Genomic DNA, 20,785 nt, shown 5'->3' on the forward strand with positions numbered 1-20,785 from the left:
AGTCACGTGCAAAAGTTGGCGAGCCCTTCCCGGCGACATTTTCATCCTCGCACCCTCCTCTGTCACTCACGCCTGTGTATACAAGTTGAGAGGTGGTTGTTGGTTAGATTCTTTCAGGCGACAGGCAGCTACCATAGCCGCGGCTACTAAGCCGCGTAGCTCCGGCAGGTCAGGAGGCTCCTCTCCCGGAGGCAAGGTCGGCAGAGGAGCGCAGACTTTCCAGCATGCAAAATGTGGCGAGAGGAGAGGCAAAGGCGCGAAGACGCTGAAATTCAAATTTTGACCACAGATAGCTTCCAAAAGCGCATTAAAAAAATTCTTGCTCAACAATATTCATGAAGCGGCGTACTTTAACATCCCGCATACCACAACTTTATTGCAGCCCCTTTCAGAGCCCCTTTAACCACTACACCAGGAGTGGTAGGAGGACTCCTAGGGGATTTATGAATGTAAAGTCGAGAATGACCAATTCCGTATATATGGGCATTAACCCATTAACGCTATCGCCTCATTACCTAAAGGCGAAGCTTAAGTGTCCCCTCAAATTTTATTACAGTTGATTAAAGGAACAGTCACTCACTAGCATCCACCAAAGTGCAGGTGTACAGCTACAAAAGAAAGCTATCAGCTTCCTCAAAAACTTTGCAGTTGAAGTTAAATTCATCCTGGTATGTTCCCAACATAAATTTACCAATTCAGCCTTACCCTGCTATCTAGTCATTTTTGTTGGCTTGAGAGAGCAACTGCCCTAGGCAGGTGGTGGTCCCAAGTTTGAGCTGTGGACAAATTTTTCTTCAATTGCGAACTTTCTGAGAAAGCTGAATAACTTCCTTGTAGCCGTAAGGCTCCATTTGGGTGAATGCTTTAAATCTACACCTGGAAGTTTCCCCTGAAGAAATTAGACTAAGCTGCACGGTTGCTGACAAAACGCAGAAGTGGCCAGCTTCTGGAAGCGCTACGGATTCCAACTTGTTTTATTGCAGCAATATTTACAAGACAAGTGGCTGATGTCATGAGATAGCACCTGACGCTACACACAAAACAATATCCATTGTTCAAGTGAATTAAAGAAGTCACAGCAGTCCTACATCACAATAAATGCATACAAACTGGGAGTGGCACTTCTAGTCTTCTCGAAGACAATTTTAACCCTTTCAGTGCCAGGTTTTTTTACTCACATCTGCACACCCCCTGCCGGGTTTTTTTCGCATGTTAGTTTCCTGGAAATTTTTTGCTAGTAACGAACTAAAATGCTCTGCAGGACATGTAGATATGTTTATTCAGGATAATCTTATCGATATTAGTTGTAATGAATCAAATCTTCCAGCACCAATCTGGCCTGTCGAATTTCCTCCACTTACGCGGATTTTTCGGTGGCAGGGGGACTTCATCGCTGTCATCACTCGACAAGGCACTTAGGTCGGCTCCTTCCTCGTTCTCATTATCATTGGACTCCGAATTCACAACCAATTTTGAATTTCTTCGTCCGTCAAAGCGCGGACGGGTGTGGCACATAGCCTCATGGCTGCTGTGCGCAGACCAAAACGAAGTGACTCGGATGTGAAAACATGCGCGCCATCTGTTGTTTAAAATTTATCCTACAAAATCTAAGAATTTACAGAGTCTCTCCATAGATGGCGCTACATGTTTGCTTAGTTTTTTTTTACACAAGTATTATCGGGAGCGGCAGGGGGTGAGTTAAAAGGCCAAAACGAGTTAACTCGGGAGAGGCAGGGGGTGTGCATATGTGGTAGCCCGAGTTATCTCGGGAGTGGCAGATTAAGGGTTAAGTAAATGTCTAAAAAAATCGAATAAATTAATATTAAGGGCAAAACTAGCACTTAATAAATTCACGGCATCTCACATAAAGGGCTGAACTGAAACTTCCCAGCCACCACTGGCATAATTAAAGAATTTGCATTTAACCTTCACTGCAAACATTTTTCAAATAAAACAGGGGGATGGGGGCAATACTTTGTTGGATAACAAAAGTTCTTTCCTCTTCCTCCTCCTCTTTAAAAGATGAAAGGCATGCTCCAGTCACACTAAAGGCACAATGATGTCAGGCAACATGGTGAAAATAAATTTCCTCTCCAGCAGTGCGACAAATATATACAACAAATACGTCCAGCGGCCTAAAGCATTGCCAAGAGCATACACAATTTAAAAGTTAAAAGCTGCTAGTTGAATATGAAATTTAGGCCAAAAAATATTGCATTATGCTCAATGGGTCCTCACATAAGGTGAAATATCTGCAAACAGATCCTCCAATCAAAGTAATATTTAGTAATGATTATAGCTTTCATTAGCATTGCACTTACTGCCAATGTCTTCTCAACACACTACAATTCCAACAACTCATTATACATCTGTTCAGCACATTCATATACTCGAGAACATGCATTTTTTTTTTCCTGGAAAAAACATTTGCACCATGACCATGATATTTGCACTTGCACCATGGTGCAAGTTGCATCGTCATGCATGCCAATGGGCCGACGCAGGTGAAGGAACCATTGCCAACATATTGACCTACCGCTGCAATGGGACTGGCGAGTCACAGCCACAGTTGATTTAGTTCACTCAAACCACGGCTGAGAGCGACACAATCGTGGCGAGCAAATGCGCTAGTCAGGCGTTTTTTTTTTTTTTTTTTCTGTATTTCACAAGGTTTCTTCGGAGCTGGGAAGAAAGGTATAGGTGAGGCTTTCCTTATTGCAAATAATGGAATGGGGTTTTCTGGAGCTGCTCTCCAACTTTGTGAATCCCATTTATAATCTAAAGGCAACAGTACATAATGTAGGTAATTAATCTTAATTAACTGGAAAACAAAAACCTGCCTGTGGTGTGCAGGGTGGCTGCCAGCAGTACGCAACTGGTTTCCTTCGCCTGCCCCTAATATTTTATTTTTAAGCGCTTGGCTTAAGTTAGCTGGGACACCCAGTATATCGATATTCCCAGAAAAAGCATGCATTCATACAATGCAGCTCACATAATCATTGCCATTATGACCCACAAAACATGCATTTGATGAAATTTCAGTAAAGTGCTGGTGCCTAATCTGCGGCAGTGTAATGTTGAAGCCTGGCAGCGTTAGTTATTTCTTGTTCTCTGCTGAGCTCTCGAAATAAGGTGAAATTCTGCTGCTTTAGCTTTGAATATTTACTGAGCCAGGCAGGGCGTGTGCTCAAATACTGTGACACTACTTCTGGAGGTTGACAAGTACACAAGTATCAATCATTACACTCAACACATTGCTAACACAAGTTCCATTACATTCTTGCGTGGACACATGGGTATACAGATGACAATACTGCAGCTGGCCATGTAACAAAAATACTACACAAGATAAAAGCCTGATGGCATGGATAATTGATACAACTAAAAGCTTATGTACAATGCAAAATCACAGACTTGTAACAGCTCACTCCAGGACGATAAAACAATGAACACATCAGTTTAGAACAGAAGGCTGACATCTAAGTTATCAAAATGATGCATGTAGTGCCAAATGGTTGAATTAACCAATTCACATTTAGGATTGCAAAGGCCATTATGCTTCTAGCAGGAGCAACTTTTGCAAACTGAAACTGCTGCAGACTGAATCTGCTCCAACACCACAGACAATACCAATTAGTTGGTGCACATGCATTTTATGAGCAGACTGCACACCTAGCCCCTGCAGACTATGTACCGGGTTTAAATAATCTTGTAAAAAACATTTTTCAGCCAAATTTAAGCTCTGCAGAGTTATACACCAGATACTGATTGTATACTGGAAATTACGGTACTTTGAAGTGTACAACTATATATATAAATGCAATGAGGTGTTTGCATTTTGGCACCATGAACTCGCAGCTGACGATTTCTTTCACAGCTTGATTACTCAAAAGCACAAGACAGCGCTTCGTGGTAACTGACTTTTTAAAAAATAAATTTATGGGAAACAGAGCAAATATTCCCATTTTATTTCAAAAACAGAGACACTGACCAGTAAAATGGAAATTGTAAATGACGTTTCGGTGCCCAGAACGGGGGCCTTGTTCACAAGTTTGTAAATGATGTTTCGGCGTCCAGAACGGGGGCCTTGTTCACAAGTTTGTGAACAAGGCCCCCGTTCTGGGCACCGAAACGTCATTTACAATTTTCATTTTACTGGTCGGTGTCTGTTTTTTGAAATGTATCCCCCCGGCTAGACGGGATTCCGTCACACTCTCGACTTTATCCCCATTTTACATGGCATATCTGGAAATTGTTTGTTTTTACAAGGCCCAGCCATATTTGCAGCACTCTAGCAAACACACTTCTTATACTAAATGCCAAATCATTTATGCAAGAAAAAAAAAAGCTGCATACAGTCCATTTTTGCATTCTGGATTCTTCTTAAGACAATTCTGAAAGACCAATACATGACTAGTAATAAAGTTGCGGGGGCATGCATACATTTCCACCACCAACTAGCCGGTTTAATGCACTCAAGGGTTACGCAGAGAAATGTGTAACAGCAGCAGTGTTCTAGTACCTCTTTCAGGATATAAATTTGCTTAAAACTAATATATATCCGGTGCTGAACATGAGATCAGGGCAAAAAGAGTATAACAAAGCACATCATGGCTTCCTAAGGCACCAATATTCAATCAATGATCTCCAGTCGCATCTGGCTTTGAAAATAGTCAACAATTGCACGAATAATCCGTTTCTTGATATGAATATCACCACAAAGAAGAGCCACCAATTCCACAGCGTCCGCAACTTCGATGTCAGCAAAAGCTCGCTGCGCAGCAGTGACAAGTTGGTCTTTTTGGTCATCCGACATATTGCTGATAATCTCAGTAGCAGATACAAACTTATCTCGCATAAGTACTGCTGCCACACAGCCACCAAGGGCACCACCTGCAGAGAAGACACGTGAACCACTTTCAACTCGTCAAGAACATAACCTGAAATGACAGCTCCACTACAGTGCAAACTACTTAAAGCTACAATACAGATGCATGCCCTACTATACAAATGTAGCTGGAGAAAGGCAAGAATATGCCAGTGCACAGAAATTCTTTCTGCAAACAATAAGAGAAAACTATATAATCCAGCGTGACCTTGGTGGCTCAGAAATGCCAAGTTCTGAATTGAAAAGCAAGGTTTCCTATAGGGTCTCAGGATGTTTCAAGCTGTAAATCAGCACACCTGTAAACCCCAGTATAGTCGGTGCTGGTGTACTGTGGACCACAATGAGCGTGACAGCACACGTACATTTCTTTTACATGTAGCCCATGCATGCAAAGTTTTACAAATGTGGCCATGTAAATGCATGCATAATATAAATATGCAGACAGCTATTGCTAGAACAGCACACACTATCTCAGCTCTAGCAAAGGCACTTGGATGCTAATATTTTAGAGGCTTTAACAAAAGCCTAGTCATGTTAATTTAAGTTTGGATGGTTCGTATGTCCAGTTCATTGTAAAAATCCCAAAACTCTGGTTTGGTCACTATGTTTTCAGTGCATTTCAGAGCTACTCAATTCAAATAGCATTTCCAGTTAAGTCATACTTTTAGTTCTCTCCCATGGCATTCCTGCAGGAAGACAACCACTTGCAGGTTACATTTGCAATGGGAAAAAGAAGATCAAACAAAAAAAAATGGGTAATATCAGCATCATGCACTAAAACAATACCACAAGTGCAGGACAAGGCCACTGTGCTACCTAAACAAAACTTGTAACAGACTTGTCGGCTATCTCGCTTGTTCTGAACTGTCTGAGCACTCAAAGAAAAATACTTTTTCACAACAGGAGCATGTACACCCTTTGTCAATAGTATAGAACTCAAAAGGCTTGCTCCTTGGTCATGCTATGTAGCTCCTTATGCATCGCCAGCGTTCCAAATCTCGTGAAGGTGAGACGAACCCTCGCCCTCAACACTCCGAAAGTTAGGACTTCTGCAGGTGCCACAAGAGCCACAAGAGAACAAAATCCTAGGGCTCTTTACTTTTGACACAGGCTGTCTGCATCATGGAAGAAATAAACATTAGCATAGACTTTACACCAATGTACATGATGTAAAAATAGCGCAAAAGGTGGGACGGAAAGGGAACGACGCAGACAAGCGCTATTATGTTCCTTTTGCGCTATTTTTACCTCATTAATGTTATCCAGCTTGTCCAGCTTTCGGCGTTACACCAATATATGCTGGTAGTTGATCAACAGGCTTATGCAATAAAGAGCATAGTAAAATGGGTGGTAACGGTCACAGGCTGGACGAGTTGGCTTTCACTAAGAGGCATGGAACTAGTGGAAGTAGATGACAGAGGGTAAGAAGGATGATGGCACAGAATGCTAGCATTCTATGTCATTCTTCTTATTCTGTGTCTGTGCACACTGGTGCTAATGCCATGCCTCTTAATAAAAAATTGGCTTATCTCAAAAGCTTTATGACTTGAGCTGCAAGTACAAATGAATCGAGCATAACTGAACTCTTTCACAGGCAGCGAGAAATATGTCCCACTGGCTACACGTTCATTTCATCAATAATGCCCAGCAACTGTTTTTCATGACCTGGAGCCTCAAAGATGCGTAAAACCTTCAAAGCAGTTTTATTAGCATCCTAAAAGCAATATTTAACTCCAAATGCATGGCTAAAATGCTTGCTGTGACTCATTTCCCATGCTGGGATGCATTGTTCACTATAACTACAGTACATACTTTAGCTTTTGTCTATTTTGACTATAGATATGCCTGTAAATAAGGATTTTTATACAAATTACAAGTACTTTTATACAGAATACAAATGCATGTGGTACATAATGTATATCTTTCCAATGTGGCTATGCACCTGCTGCAGAAAAAGGGCACTACCGAAGATGCCGACACTGCATCACAAAAGTGGCTGAAAACTGAATGTGGTACATCTGCCATGGCTGTGCTTTGCCACCTTGTGCAGAATACTTATTTTACTTTGTGAGCAATCATTGCTGTGCTGTGCAGTGTTTCTGAGTAAAAATAAAATGCATAATTTGGAAAACTTTGTGCATCTACTTGGTGGTGGGAAGGCTATATCCCACCAGTGAGTATTTCCGGAAATTTCTGTTTGAAAAATTTGATCTTTACCATGAACTTCCACGACTATATATTGTGGAAAAGCTGTGAAAGTCCCCAGACCACGTACAGAAAATTTGCCCCTGAAAGGGTTAAATAAACATCTCTGGCCACATCACTCACGTGCATATGCAAATCATGCACACATGCTTCAGAAAGCAGTGTCCCAGCCTGTCTCACAGCCTTCACTGCACACGGCTGGCCTGAGGTTTGTGCACCTAGAAACATAGCGAGGCTGTTCTATCCATCCCAAGACGAATCTGGCTGTGGCTTAAAATCTTTTCAATGTGCTCAAAAAGTGTCTTGTTTGAGAAGCCCTAGACTGCACAGCCATATTCCAAAATAGCTGTAATACCTCTGTTACATAGGCATGATTAACAGCATTTAAGTGCTTCATGACATTCAGTGCCATTAGCACAAATTTAATGGCATTAGCATAAATGAAACTCACAACCTGCTTGGTTTGCCACAACTTTTTGCCCATGAAATGTGCACTCTCGACTAATTCTTGCTCAAGCAGCACTTGAGCCGGTATAACAGAATTATAGCTGTCAAGCTAACAGCATACCTGTATGACATATGCCACTCGGCACACCACACTATGCCATTTCTAACAGTGTAAGTGGTTGGTTTGTCAGTCAGGTTAATTTCTACAGCTATTCATACCCCAAAATGCCGCACAAGAGCCAAGTGAAGCTCTATGTATAATGGCTAGCATACACGAGGGTTACTATTCAAACAAAGAAACTGGCCATAACATCCCAAAATGCACAGCCTTTGTCAAAAACACGTAGCCCATCAGGTCTGCTATTGGGCTCCTAATAGTGGTCCTGTGGCACCTCTGGCACTCCCACGCTCCGTAGAGATGCAGATGGCTCTTCCCTTCACCCTCAGAGATACGATGCCACTGGCAGTGCAAAACCACATTTCTAGGCAGGCAGCTATCACACAAAATATGCATTCAAAACACAAACCATACAGGTAGAAAAGTGAATGACTTGGCAGATAGCCATGCAAGAAACAATTTGATCAAATGAGTACAATGAAGCAATGACTGATTGATGCACAGCTAGAAAAGCTTCCAGAGCATGCAGCATTTTGAGTGCGATTGGAGACGACAGTGCAGCTCGCAACTGAGATCAAACCCAAAACAAGAACCAGTAAGATATGCAAATACTAAGAATAAGGGGAATGCAAAAATAAGCCTTTATGTGCAAACAGCCGGTGGTTGGATAACAATGTCAAGTTGTTCACAACAATGCATCACACAGTGCATGACAACGGTAATACAGATAGGCAGTTACTGAAAACTTGTATCTAGCTTTGAAGACATTCACAGGTTTGCCCAAGTGGTGCTGCTACGCGGCACACGCTGGATCCCACGATGAAGGGATAGCGTGGCAACAACGAAGAACAGCCTAGTGTTATTTTGCTTACATGCACCGTACCTTTAGTTTTTAAAGGGACTGTGAGGAGAGCGCTATTGATATTTTTTTAAAACCAAAATCCGATAGTTCAGCATTTCATGCCTTTGTTGCCACTTGGCCGGCAGCGAAAGATGCATTTATTTCTAAGAAATTTGGATTCGAAGTTGAAAAAGTTTTTCCCGCCACTCTGATTCAAACTTGGGACTCTAAGTGACGTGAAACATGACGTGCTCATGACGTAACGCAGACTCCGTGATTTCTGGCGGCCAGCAGTGCCGCCTAGCAGCAGCCGAAAAGAAAGCTACCGCCAGCCGCACGTTGAAGGCATCTATCGGCTATTGCGGCCGTCGCTACCGTCGCTTCGTTTACGTTTGCACCGGCGTTTTGCCAGCGTTACGATGGATCCCGTTCTCGAAGTCAACAAAGTTCTCGCAAATAGGCACCTTTAGCATATCGTGTACCTTGTTACCGTTAGCGGAATACCGGGAGCCTGCCTACCGCCGGTGAGCAGGCGCTGATTGGTCCCGATGCTGCAGGCGCGCACGTAGCTGCTGGGTACGTGGCGTCATCTGGCGACGTCAAGGAGATTTGCGCATGCATTGGCTGCGCCTCAGTGATTCGTGGCCTCTCGTGTCCCAGTGTTGCTAGAACTAATGGTTCTAGCAACACTGTTTTGTCCTATGACGTCATCACGCTTGTACTTGCGAGTTTGGCCTGTGGCGGCGATACCTGTATTTTGGTTCTTGCTCTTTTCTACGTTACAAGAGCTTTGCTGTCAGTATGAGTGGCGTTTTTGTAATCAGGATCTGGTATTCTGTCGATACAAGCCAACTTCAATTTCTCCTCAGTGTCCCTTTAACATGTTCCTTTTGCACGCAGCAAACTTACAAGAAGAAAGAATTGCAAGAAGAAAGAACTGCAAAAAGGTGCACTAGCATGCAGATTGTGCACTGTAGAGTGACACGAGCCTGCATAAGTTTGTTTTGGGCGAATGGCTGAAGCGAGAACAGTTCAGTTTGTTGAGTTTTATGGCACATAGGCAACTAAGGCCATCATGCGCCAAAGCTCAAGGTATAAAGAAATTTTTCTGAGCACAGTTTTATAGGAATATTAAAATCATTGTTGGTGTAGAGAGGCTATAACATTGGTATGTATTACCTTGAGATGACAAAGAAAAGATATTTTATAAATGGCTAATAATAAAAGCTTTAAAGAAGGTCAGGTAGCCTCAGCAGCCATCCTTGAATGGGCAAGGATGTTGGGCCTCCCAACAACCAAATAAAAACCTCAGTCCTCTTCTCAGGAATGAGAAGGTGGCTGAAGTGCATCTAAAAGTAAAGCGAGGCAGTGGGTAAAAATTCAGTTTGTCAAGCAAACCTGCTTCTCTTAAAAAGCCAAACACACAAGGCATGTAAACAAATGCATCTTCTCCCAAGAATAACATCGGGTGCCAAGGAATGTAGTCATTATAAAACTGTGAAAATACTTTTCCTTAGTTTTTCAACTTTCGTGCATGAGAGTAAAATGATTTACTGCTAATTCTTCCCCACACTTTTCACATAGAGGTTTTTCTTGTTTTGTCAGTAGAAAGTTACGAGTAAGGTGTGTGTGTCCTATATGAAGCCTGCAGAGAATAACTTCCTTGAAACGTTCCTGGTGTGTGCTAGACTCCATTCACCTAAAACTGGCTTTATCAAGTGTAGTTTGTTACTTACTTCATTGTTCCAAGCTAACTGCCATTTTTTCCTTAATTTACGGTGTCCTAAGTGCATGCAATCATTAAAGAATAGTTTACTTTGTTTATTTGTTTACAACGGCTTGAGCAGCGGACAAGTCTGCCCACTCGTTGCCTTTAATTCCGATATAACTTTGAACCCAGTAGAGTTTTATGTTTTGTCCTTGAGCTATATTATGTTGTGTATGACGTCACCAAGTAACGAAGTGATTGCATGAGTGAAGGGCTGTAAGTACACTCAGTGAGTCTGTGTATATAATACTGTTTGTGAGGTTCTCGTTTACTACTTTTTGTATGGCTACAGAGATGGGGTGACATTCAGTAGTGAAGATGGATGCACACTGCGGAAGCCTTACTATTTGATTCCAATCCCCTTGTATCACTACGCTTCCAACATAAAGATCTGTTTTTGATCCATCTGTATAAAAAGCTGTGAAAGTACTGTACTTTTTCTCGAGTGCAAGAAATTCTTGTATTATACGTTGTTGTGGAGTTTGTTTTTTACTGAACTGTGTAAGACAAACCACAGATTGCAGGAATATTGTACTAGTGTATCTCGTCTTTGCACAATACCAGGCAATATGTTTAGTATGCCAAGATCCTGGCACATCTCTTCCAATTGCAAGAGCAGTGGCCTGCCCGGTACCTCGCAGTCAAAGAGTGTTCGAGATGGACACTTTGTGACTATAGGATAACACAGATGTTTCTGCAACGACCGGATTTTTAGAATGTACGAGCATGTGACCATGGCTCTTCTGTCTGTAAGTGATGATTCGTTGCTCTGTACATAAAGGCTGCTTATGGGTGACGTGCTGTATGCACCAGTGGAAAGACGCAAACCTAAGTTATGTACAGAATCCAGTCGTTTTAAGATACGATGGTCTCGCTGACCCATAAATTATACATCCATAATCTAAGGTAGAGCGCACTACAGAGCAATAAATTTGTAAAAGACATGTCCTATTGGAACCCCAGTGTTTTCGGGAGAGTACCGTAAGTATGTTCAAGGATCGGCAGGCTTTCTTTTTGACTGCATTAATGTGAGGTAAAAATGTTAGCTTTTTGTCAAAAGTAATGCCCAGAAATTTTATTTCATTTTTTATAGGTAGTGCGGTTTTGTTCAGATGTAATGCGGGGTCGGACTGTAGGCCTTGTTTTAGTGAGAACAGAACACCCACTGTTTTCTGTATGGCAAACTGGAAAACATTTTTTTTCTGCCCATGTCTCTAGTTTGTTTATTGTCAACTGTATTTGTCTCACATGTTGCAACGTAGGAGGACGTGCAGGCTATTGGAATACCATCGACATAGACTGAATAAATAATGGACTTCGGGATTATTTTGCTTACAGAATTCACTTTACAACAAAGAGTGTTGTGCTTAAAATACACCCCTGAGGAACCCTGTTCTCTTGAACGAAGTTCCTGGAAAGGGTTTATCCCAGGCGCACTGAAATGAGAGGTTCGACAGGAAATCATTTGGGGAGACATCCTGCGCCATTTCCTTTCCTCAAAAACCAATTTAGTTTAACATCCTGCTGCGGATGCCAAGGTCTGCAAGATCGCGAAGAATCTCAAACATCCACATTGTGTCGTATGCCTTCTCCAGGTTGAAAAAGACAGCTAGGCACTTGTTTGTGTATAAAGCTTCACGCACAGAATTTTCAAGGCTAACTAGATGATCAGTTGTTGAGCACGCTTTTTTAAAACCACAATGACAGATGCCAAGGAGTTCACGTGAGTCAAGGACAAAAGTCAATCTTATATTCAGGAAACTTTCAAAAGATTTGGCTAGGCAACTCATAAGGGCTATCTGTCTATAACTGCTTGGGGAGGTTGGTGGCTTTCCAAGTTTAAGAAGCGGTACAATAATAGCTTTCTTCCAATTCTCAGGTATTCTCCCTAGAACCAATATCTTGTTGAAAAATTTCAAAAGTGCCTCTAGAGCAAGCTGGGAGAGATGGGCCAGCATTGAATAGTGTATTTTATCAGGCCCCGGAGCAGTTAGTTTTCCGGCAGACAGCACACTATTAAGGCGGAAGCCTTTAATGCCTCATCGTTGTAAGCAGGAGTTGTCGACAGAAATGTCACGCTTTTCAATTGGTCAAAACGGTCGTGACGTCATAGTGCCCAAATTTCAAATGAGGCTAATTGTACTTTGGCTAGTAACCATGCAACCAATTAAAGGGATCGTATAGTGATGCTCCAAGTAAGTGGGACTGAGTTTAGTTAATTGCTTAATTGTCCAATTAGCCTAATTAACCCTCCTAGTCAGGCCAGATAAATAAAAACCGAGCAGGAAATTGGTCGAGTTCGGGAATCGAACCCCAATCTCCGGAGTGCGAGACGAGCATGCTAACCACTCTGCTATGCCAGCTCAATGGTTTGGAATGAACAAAGGCGCGTCTCGTGAATACGGTGTCTTTGTTCACTCCCATCTTCCTCCCTTCCCGTTACGGCGAGGTTTAGGTGTCCACCCAGATATGCGAGACAGATACATTTCCTTTCCTCAAAAACCATTTTATCGACGAGCAAGGCGTAGAACCGAACGGGCGATGGCATAGAACCGAACGAGCGTTGCAAGACGCTGTTGCGTTCCACTCCTAGAGGCGAAGCCTAACATCTTAACAACGCATAAGTAACACAAGCAGTAACACCACGCTTAAGGCTTTTGCCTCACCGCACTTTAGGTCGACAAAATGCCCCCCTGAATTTTTTATGGGAGTGTGAAGAGACTATTGTATTGTTCATTTGTGCTGCTACTAGCTGGCAGCTTTTATTTTTCGGCTGTGTTTTTGTATTTTAAAAAAGTCTGTGTGTAGCGTGAGGAACTCGAAACTGCAGCGAAGTGCTCCCCTAATATGTCTGCTGGTTTTCTTATATTTGTTTTTGTACCAGGTGTTGTCAAAAGCGTAATTGTGAACGGTGAGAAACTGCCATTTAATTTGCGAACCTGCTCCACATTTTTTTCGATGTGACCTGGCTGTTTATAGACGGGATGTAACTTCATCATAATGCTTTTTTGGCGCTACGACGGATGTAACGAGCTTTAGCTCTGGCTTTTTAAAAATTTACGAGGTTCTCCTGTGTCGGGTACCTGCAAAATATACCCCATGCTTTTTGTCATTTTTTTGCCTCCTTGCAGTCTTGTGTCCACCACACTTTGTGGTTTTGTCGCACCACTCCAGAAGACTGAGGAATAGCTAAGTGCACAGCAGCTAGAATACAATTTGTGAAATTTTTATTTATCTCATCGATGTTAAGATTATCTCAACATATTTTTTCTAAAGTGGCTTCTGTTCTAAAAAGTCGCCAGTCTGCTAAATGAAGCTTCCGACGTCACGGTTCGTTGGGATGATTGGTGTTGGAGATGTTACAACTGATCGGTAACGGAACGTGATTGCTGCCATATGGGTAGTCGATGGCATTCCATCTAGATTCGTTAAAAACAGACGGTGAACTAAGAGTTAAATCTAAACAGCTCACTTTCTCCAAGGTTGGGGAGCAGTATGTACGTTTACCAGAGTTTAACAAACAAATATTCCAGCCAAGAACAAGACCCTCTATAATTTGACCTCAGGTATCTGTTTTTTCACTACCAAAAAAGAGGAATGTCCATTAAAATCACCAACTACAAGATACGGCTCCGGTAGTTGCACTAAAAGGTTTTATAGTTCTATGTGGGTATTGGATTGGATTGGAAAACGTTTATTGTCAGCACTGAGCCCTAGTGGGCATTATACTAGGTGGCTTCGAGCCCATGGCTCTTGGCGACCTTGTGAGCCCACTCAGTGGCCCAGACTTGCGTCAACGGGTCTGAGCTGGCCAGTATAGCCTCCCACCGCTCTAGAGAAGGGACTGGTAGTAGGTCCGCCGGTGGCGGCGCCTTTTTGCAGCTCCATAAAATGTGGTCATATCCGGCTATCTCGCCGCATTGTTTGCAAGTAGCGTTGTATTGTGTTGGATACATGTGTGCTAGTCTCGACGGGCTAAAGAAGGCTCGCGTCTGGAGCCGACGCCACGTTACCTCCTGGCTTTTGTCGAGCTTTTTGTCTGGTGGCGGATAGATCCTCCTTTCCAGTTTAAACTGATTGGTGTATTCGTGAAATGATATGAATGCATCTCTCGTGAAATTTGGGGACTCGACCCGGCTCACTGCTCGGCTGACATAACCTCGAGCTATACTGTGAGCCAACTCGTTTCCCCTGTTCCCCGAGTGTGCCGGCACCCATATTAGTTCCACCTCTCTTTGGTCCCAGTCTTTATGTCTTAATATTCGTTCTGCCTCCTGGGAGATCATACCCCGCGCAAAATTGTTCATAGCCACCTTGGAGTCGCTAATTATGGTGACTGCTTTGGTGCTGGCCATTGCCATGGCGACAGCCGCCTCCTCCGCTGTCCCTGAGTTTTTTGTTTTGACCGAACCGGCCGTTAATGTTTCACCTGAGTCGTTCACGGCCACGACCACAAAGGAGTCGCCTCCTTCGTATTCCGCCGCGTCTACATAGGTTGTGTGTTCCGAGCCTTCGAGCTTGGCTTCAAGGGCCTTTGCTCTGGCTCTCCTCCTGCCTTCGTGAAAAGCAGGGTGCATGTTTTTTGGAAGTGGTTTAATAGTGAGTGATTTTCTAACTTTCAGGTGCGCCTCGAGGTATACAGAGCACACTGTGATAGTAAGCAGAGTGGATGCTACAGCCTCTAATTTAGTTTTGTAAGTTTCACTTCACGAGCTGCTATTCCACTTTGAACAATGATGGCTATTCTCCCGATAGCCTGTTTGCATGATCTCGGTCATGGTGGAATAACATATATTTTAGTACATTTGTATGCTAGGGACCTAGGTTAGTTTCCTGCAGGCACAAAGCAACAGGGGAGAATGAAGTTATAATGTCCTTTATGTCACTTAAGTTATTTAAAAGTCCCTGATGTTCCAATGTATTATGACTGCCATCTTGTTTTACGTATGTGGGGTGAAAAACTGTTTAATTGGCCCCATGATTAGGGGCTTGTCTCTCTTTTTTTTTTGATCCAGGAAATTCCGTCGTACCAGCGCCATTGACGGCACAAAGCAACCCTGGCTCATATGAGCCCATCCCCTCTGCAAAGGCACTGGACGATTGTGCACACCGCACGTGGGTCTTTGTGACAGACATCACCTCATGGGCAGAGGTCTTGAGGCCTGCTGCCTCGAGAGGCAGCATGACCTGCTTTGCAGGTGGTAGAGTAGTGTTAGCTACTTCCACCTAGGGCAAGGATGGCTCCACCGCAGCCTCGCTGCGTGAGGTGTGGACAGGTGCTAGAGGCCAGTGTGAAGGATCGCCCCATTACACCACATCGGTAAAGGTTGTGTGTAGAGTCAGATAAAAGTTGCCTGCCGTTTTGATACGTGTTCTCGCCTCTTTAAAATGTTTTCTTTTATTTTCAATGTAATTATTTCTTTTTCTGTCTTCCACGATGGGCAAGGCCTGGAGTAGGCTGGGTGTTCGCTTTCACAGTTAGTGCAGTGGAATGCTGCTTTGCAGTTTTCTGAGGCGTGTTCTTTTGAAGCACATTTCGCGCAGGTTTTGCAGCCATGGCAATTCTGGGAACCATGGCCAAATCTTTGGCAACTGAAACAGCGTCTGGGGTTAGGGAATGTAAGCTCTCACGGCAATCTTTGTGTACCCCACTTTGATGAAGTCGGGGAATGAGCAACAAGTAAAAGTAAGTACAAGGTGCTTTGTTGGGATTTTTGTTCTTTCTTATTTTGATTTGTTCAACTTTGGTGATATTTTGATTGGCTATGCCATCCAGCATTTCCTCTTTTGTGACATCTAGAAAGTCGATTTCAGAAATCTTGTCACTGACAGTGTTTAGTGACCTGTGGGGTATGACGGAGACACAAATGTCCCTAAATGCTAGAATATTGGAGTTTAGGAATCTGAACTTTGTCGCGTATTTCTGGGAGCGTGCTGCGTTGTGTTGTGTTGGGTTTGGTGGCGCATAAGCATCTAAGGCTATCATGCGCCAAGCTCAAGGTGCAGGAAAATTGATTTGTGCAGAATTTTACTAAAAAGCGAAAAACATCGCTGGTGTAAAGAGCCTAAAAATTTAGTTGCTGCTACACTAATGCTGGAAAGGAAATTTTAAAAATGTTAGTATTAAAACCTTTAAATAAAGCTGAGTAACCCCAGTGGCGATCCTTGGCTGGGCAAGGATCCCGAGGCTCCCAACCAATCAAGTAAAAACCTCAGCATTCTTCTCAGGAATGAGAAGACTGCCGAGGTGTATAAAAAAGTAGAGCAAAGCTGGGATCAGAATTTAGTCTCTCAAGAAAACCTTCTTCTCTTAAACTAAAAACACGATATGTCAACAACTGCATTGTCGCTTAAGATGAGTGTTGAGTGAAATGGAATGCACTTATTGTGAAATTGAGTGAAGTACTTTTTCCATATTTTTTCAAGTTTCAAGCATGAGAATAAGATATGATTAATTGTAAGTTCATCTACACATTTTTCACAGATTGGTTTCTCTTGTTTTGGCAGTGGGAAGCTGCGTGTAATGTGTGTGTGTCCAATGCGCAGACGATGTAAAATTACTTCCATAAAATGTTCCTGGTGCCCACAGGTCTTCCATTCACCAAGGACGAGCTTTACTAAATGCAGCTTGTTGTTATCTTCGTTGTCCCATGAAGCCTGCTATTTTCCTCTCAATTTATTTTTTACAAGTTTCATGCAGTCTTTATGAGGTATATCCACTTGTTTTATTTGAACATTACAGGCACGTGCAGCACATGCATCAGCGCTCTCGTTCCCCTTGATTCCCACGTGACTAGGGACCCAGCAGGTCCAAATGCTTGGCATCGACTCAACCACCAGGATCCCCTTTTCCCTGGACACTGCGATGCCACGTACAGCTAAGCATGCGTGCTCGGGTACGTGGTAGCCAACTGCTCACCATCATTCCTCTGTGGATGCTCAGGAACCCGTGGTGTCGCAAATCACCAACATCTGCATGCTGCAGATGCCCCTGCGGGGTTGAAGCGAGAACAGACGACAGAACTGCTAATTAGCAGGCCAGTAATAAAGCCTATAAAAGAGTGCTGCAAGCATTCTGTTCTGCTGGAGTGTCTCCTGAGGGATACACAGAGTGGTCATTTCACAGTTCTCCTACGTTTTGACAATGCTGGGGTATGGATGCACTGTACTACCTGTCTCTCTAGGCTAAACTGTTGATTCATTCATTGGAATTGATTTGTGTATTTACCTTTTTATTTTTTTTGCATGAAGGGACAATGAAGGCCAAAGGTCTTGTAATAGAATATTTATTCATTGCTTACACTGAATGGCCTGCTAGTATGGTGACCAGTTTTGTTTTCCCTGCCCAATTGTTTCGAGCAATACAAGCTTGTCAAATAAAAACATCTGTTTGTTCAGATTTCCTAACTGTGCAACTGACTTCATGACTTTTAACACATTTTTAAGCTTAAAATGCACAAGCAAAATAAATGACAAAGAAGTTGACACATGTCAAGCAATATTACAGGTGCTTTTGTAATCCTCTGAGTAACTGTTCTGGCATCGCTTGCTTATGCTGCATGCAGTATAACGCTGGAAGGAGCTTGTATCACGAAGTGCCTCGTACGTATGAACAAATAAAACGTATGTCATTACGAAGTGGTTGCGGAGCTTCTTGCTTTGCATGCTCTGTTGACGAACTAAGCAAAAATTTTGCATAAATTTTAGTATAAATACAAGCACTGCAGTTTTAGAGCATGCACCAGCAGTGTGTTATAAACAAATCTTGTTTTCTTTTCTCTGTTCACTTCCACATGTGGCACCACGCTTTTCTTCCGTTTCAACAAAACGAACCTTTGAGAGCACTGCCACTAGCCTGGAATGGAGTCAGGAGCTCGAACACTAAATCTGCACCTGGACAGCAACATTGCACTTTTCCAAGCCAGCGGATAGGCTGAATCAAACCGATGGCAAATGAGCAAATTTGTTCTTTCAAGACCGCTGCACTTGGTTATTCTGGAGGGGATGCACTTTCGAACCCGTAGCTGTCACCGAATCTCAGAAGGTATGTGGGTACAGCATGGCTCAACAGTCTGCCGGTTGGCACAACTGTGCTTCGCCTCCCTTCACGACGTCTATGTGTGGCAGGTGTGTCGCACCTGCCAAACTGTGGCTGGGGAGAGTCGCGTTTAATGCCTTAATCACAACACATCAGCAGCACAATACAGCAGTGTCCAGGAAAGACTGGCTGAATTTCCCCGACTGGAGAAGTCTCCAGCCCTATATCTAATTTCTGCCCCCCAAAACTGGTCCTGTGGCCATGGTGAAGGTGTTTTCCTGTGGATGGAAGTTGACTCTCAGATTTCTGCAATCCATCTCGCACTGTGCATGACGAGGCTGTCACCACAAAACATATTTTGTGGACACCCTTAATGACTTTTTCGCTGGCTCAGTGGTTATGGCACAGCTTCTGACCTGAAAGACGCGGGTTTGATTCCAGTCGTGGCAGTCGTGTTTCGGTGGAGGCGAAATGTTAGAGACCCATGTACTGTGCGATGTCAGTGCATGTTAAAGATCCCCGGGTGGTTGAAATTTGCGGAGCCCTGAACTAATGCATCCCTCATAGCCTGAGTCGCTTTGGGACGTTAAACCCCAGTATACCTACCAAAGCAATGTCAAAGGCACAACTTACCAGATGCTGCAACATCTGTCCTTTGGTTGTACATTCTAGTAATTAACAAGCTGTATTTTGAAACTGTGCGTTCCGCTACATCTAAAGGCATATCAGCTTGGCGAAGTGTAGAAGGTGCCAAGAATCCTTTGCCTTAGTGTGACATATGCGAAACAAGCAACCATGCCACTTCGGCCTTATAGTCTATTATCCAAAAATTTCTGCCAGACCAACCTGTTGGATACTTTAACCTAAACACTAGAAAATCAGTGGAAGGAAAGGTACAAGAAGCAATGTTGCAATACAAGAAACTTTCAGAAAAAGACAAGAGGGCCGAAATAAAATGACAACACTTGTTTGGCCACAGGGGTGTGGCAGCGGGTAGTGTACGGCAAGAGTAGATGGCGGCAGAGGTGTGAACATAGCTGACACTCTCTCACAGCAACAAACATGAGTGAAAAGAGGGCATGGGAGAGCATTAAACAATGGTGGTAGTGGTGGTGAAAAACATTTATCGTCTATTAAATTTTACAGAAAGGTGATTGGGGTAGGACCCTATTGGCCCTTACCCCTCACAATACTAGGTGGAGCCCCTATTCCGGGGCCCCATTGGCAAGCAACGCCGCCCGCATCCGTCGAACCAAGGCCTTTTGGGTCTTTAGGTCGTGACAGCCGAGCAGGGCCGCCTCCCAGTCCTCTCTGGTGGGGTTGGGGTTGGGGGGGATAGATGGGTTTGACTGACACGCCCAAAGCATGTGGAAGGCGTCAGCCACCTCCCCACAGAACTGGCACGTGCCATCAAAGGATGTATTGAAATGTTTAAGCACCGCCGGGCACAGTACAGTGTTAGTGAGAATTTTGATGAGCAGGCGCTTGTTAGCGCGATCCAGACACTTACAAGGGACCGCGTAGCTCCTCCTTGTAGTAATCGGTGATGTGTTTGAATGTAAGGACCAGATTGTCTGAATGGGAGTAGCCTTCCAAGGACAGGGAGATAGCCCAGGGAGAGAGTGCGCGGGCGGCCTGATTGGCCTGTTCGTTTCCCTGGAGTCCCTGGTGACCGGGGGCCCAAATTAGGTTGCGTGGTGTTGGATCTTCGCATCGGCAGCTATATTCCAGTATGCGACAGGCAAGCGGGGGAGCCCAGCCCAGCTCATAGTTCCGACAGGCCCCTCGCAAGTCGGTGATGATGTGTTTTGACTTGGGATTAGTGAGAGCCAGAGCAATGGCAATCTCCTCCACGTGAGTTGCATTGTAGGCTTTGAAAGTGAGCCCGTTAACTGTGTTTGTGTTGTGTACGACTGCGGCCGTGTATCACCCCCCGTGGTGTGGGCCGGCAACGTCCACGTAATACACGTGTTGTTGGTTACCATAGTATCGTGCCAACGCTTCCGCGCGCGCCTGGCGACTACCGCTATGGTCTTCTCTGGACATGCTGCGGGGAAGGGGTCGGACCCGGAGGGCGCGTCTCCAGGGTTCTGGCACTCTCTCCCTTTCCTAAATGTGGTGTTCGTGTCTGATGTGTAGCCGGCCCAAGAGGCGGCGACCGGAAGTGGTCTGTGCAAGACACGTGTATTGGTTGACTAAGTGGGCTTCTCGAAGCTCCCGGAATGTGTTTACCACGCCCAAGGCCAGCCGTCGCTGGTTGGACGTGGCGACCGGGAGGTCGAGAGCTCTCTTGATGACTTTCCAGTGGATGACCTCCAGTTGGTCATCATTGTGTTTGCACAGGTGCAAGTAAGGGGTTGAGTAGAGGATCCTACTTGTTACGAAAGCATGGGCAAGCCGCAGTGCATCCTTGCTTCGTAATCCACCCCACTTGTTGGAGACCCGGCGGACCACGCGGCCCACCTGGTCTCCCACCGTGC

General features: G+C 44.1%; 1 protein-coding gene across 2 annotated transcripts in view; it reads right to left on the bottom strand.

Annotated features, from left to right (window-relative positions):
- The window catches only part of LOC149350660 (protein C19orf12 homolog), a 38,133-nt gene that overhangs the window by 5,666 nt on the left and 11,682 nt on the right, over positions 1 to 20,785 (bottom strand). The window contains exon 3 of one of the 2 annotated variants that reach the window (XM_089579747.1): positions 957 to 4,893. The exons of the other annotated variant lie outside the window; for it this stretch is intronic. Within the exon in view, the coding sequence (XP_089435873.1) occupies positions 4,634 to 4,893 (260 nt within the window). The 3' untranslated portion in view covers positions 957 to 4,633. Of the gene's footprint in view, positions 1 to 956; positions 4,894 to 20,785 lie in introns of those variants that run through there. 2 annotated transcript variants of the gene reach the window in all.

The sequence above is a fragment of the Amblyomma mixtum genome, chromosome 3 (genome assembly GCF_055824585.1).
Source record: "Amblyomma mixtum isolate Tamu chromosome 3, ASM5582458v1, whole genome shotgun sequence".
In the NCBI taxonomy this organism is placed as follows: domain Eukaryota; kingdom Metazoa; phylum Arthropoda; class Arachnida; order Ixodida; family Ixodidae; genus Amblyomma; species Amblyomma mixtum.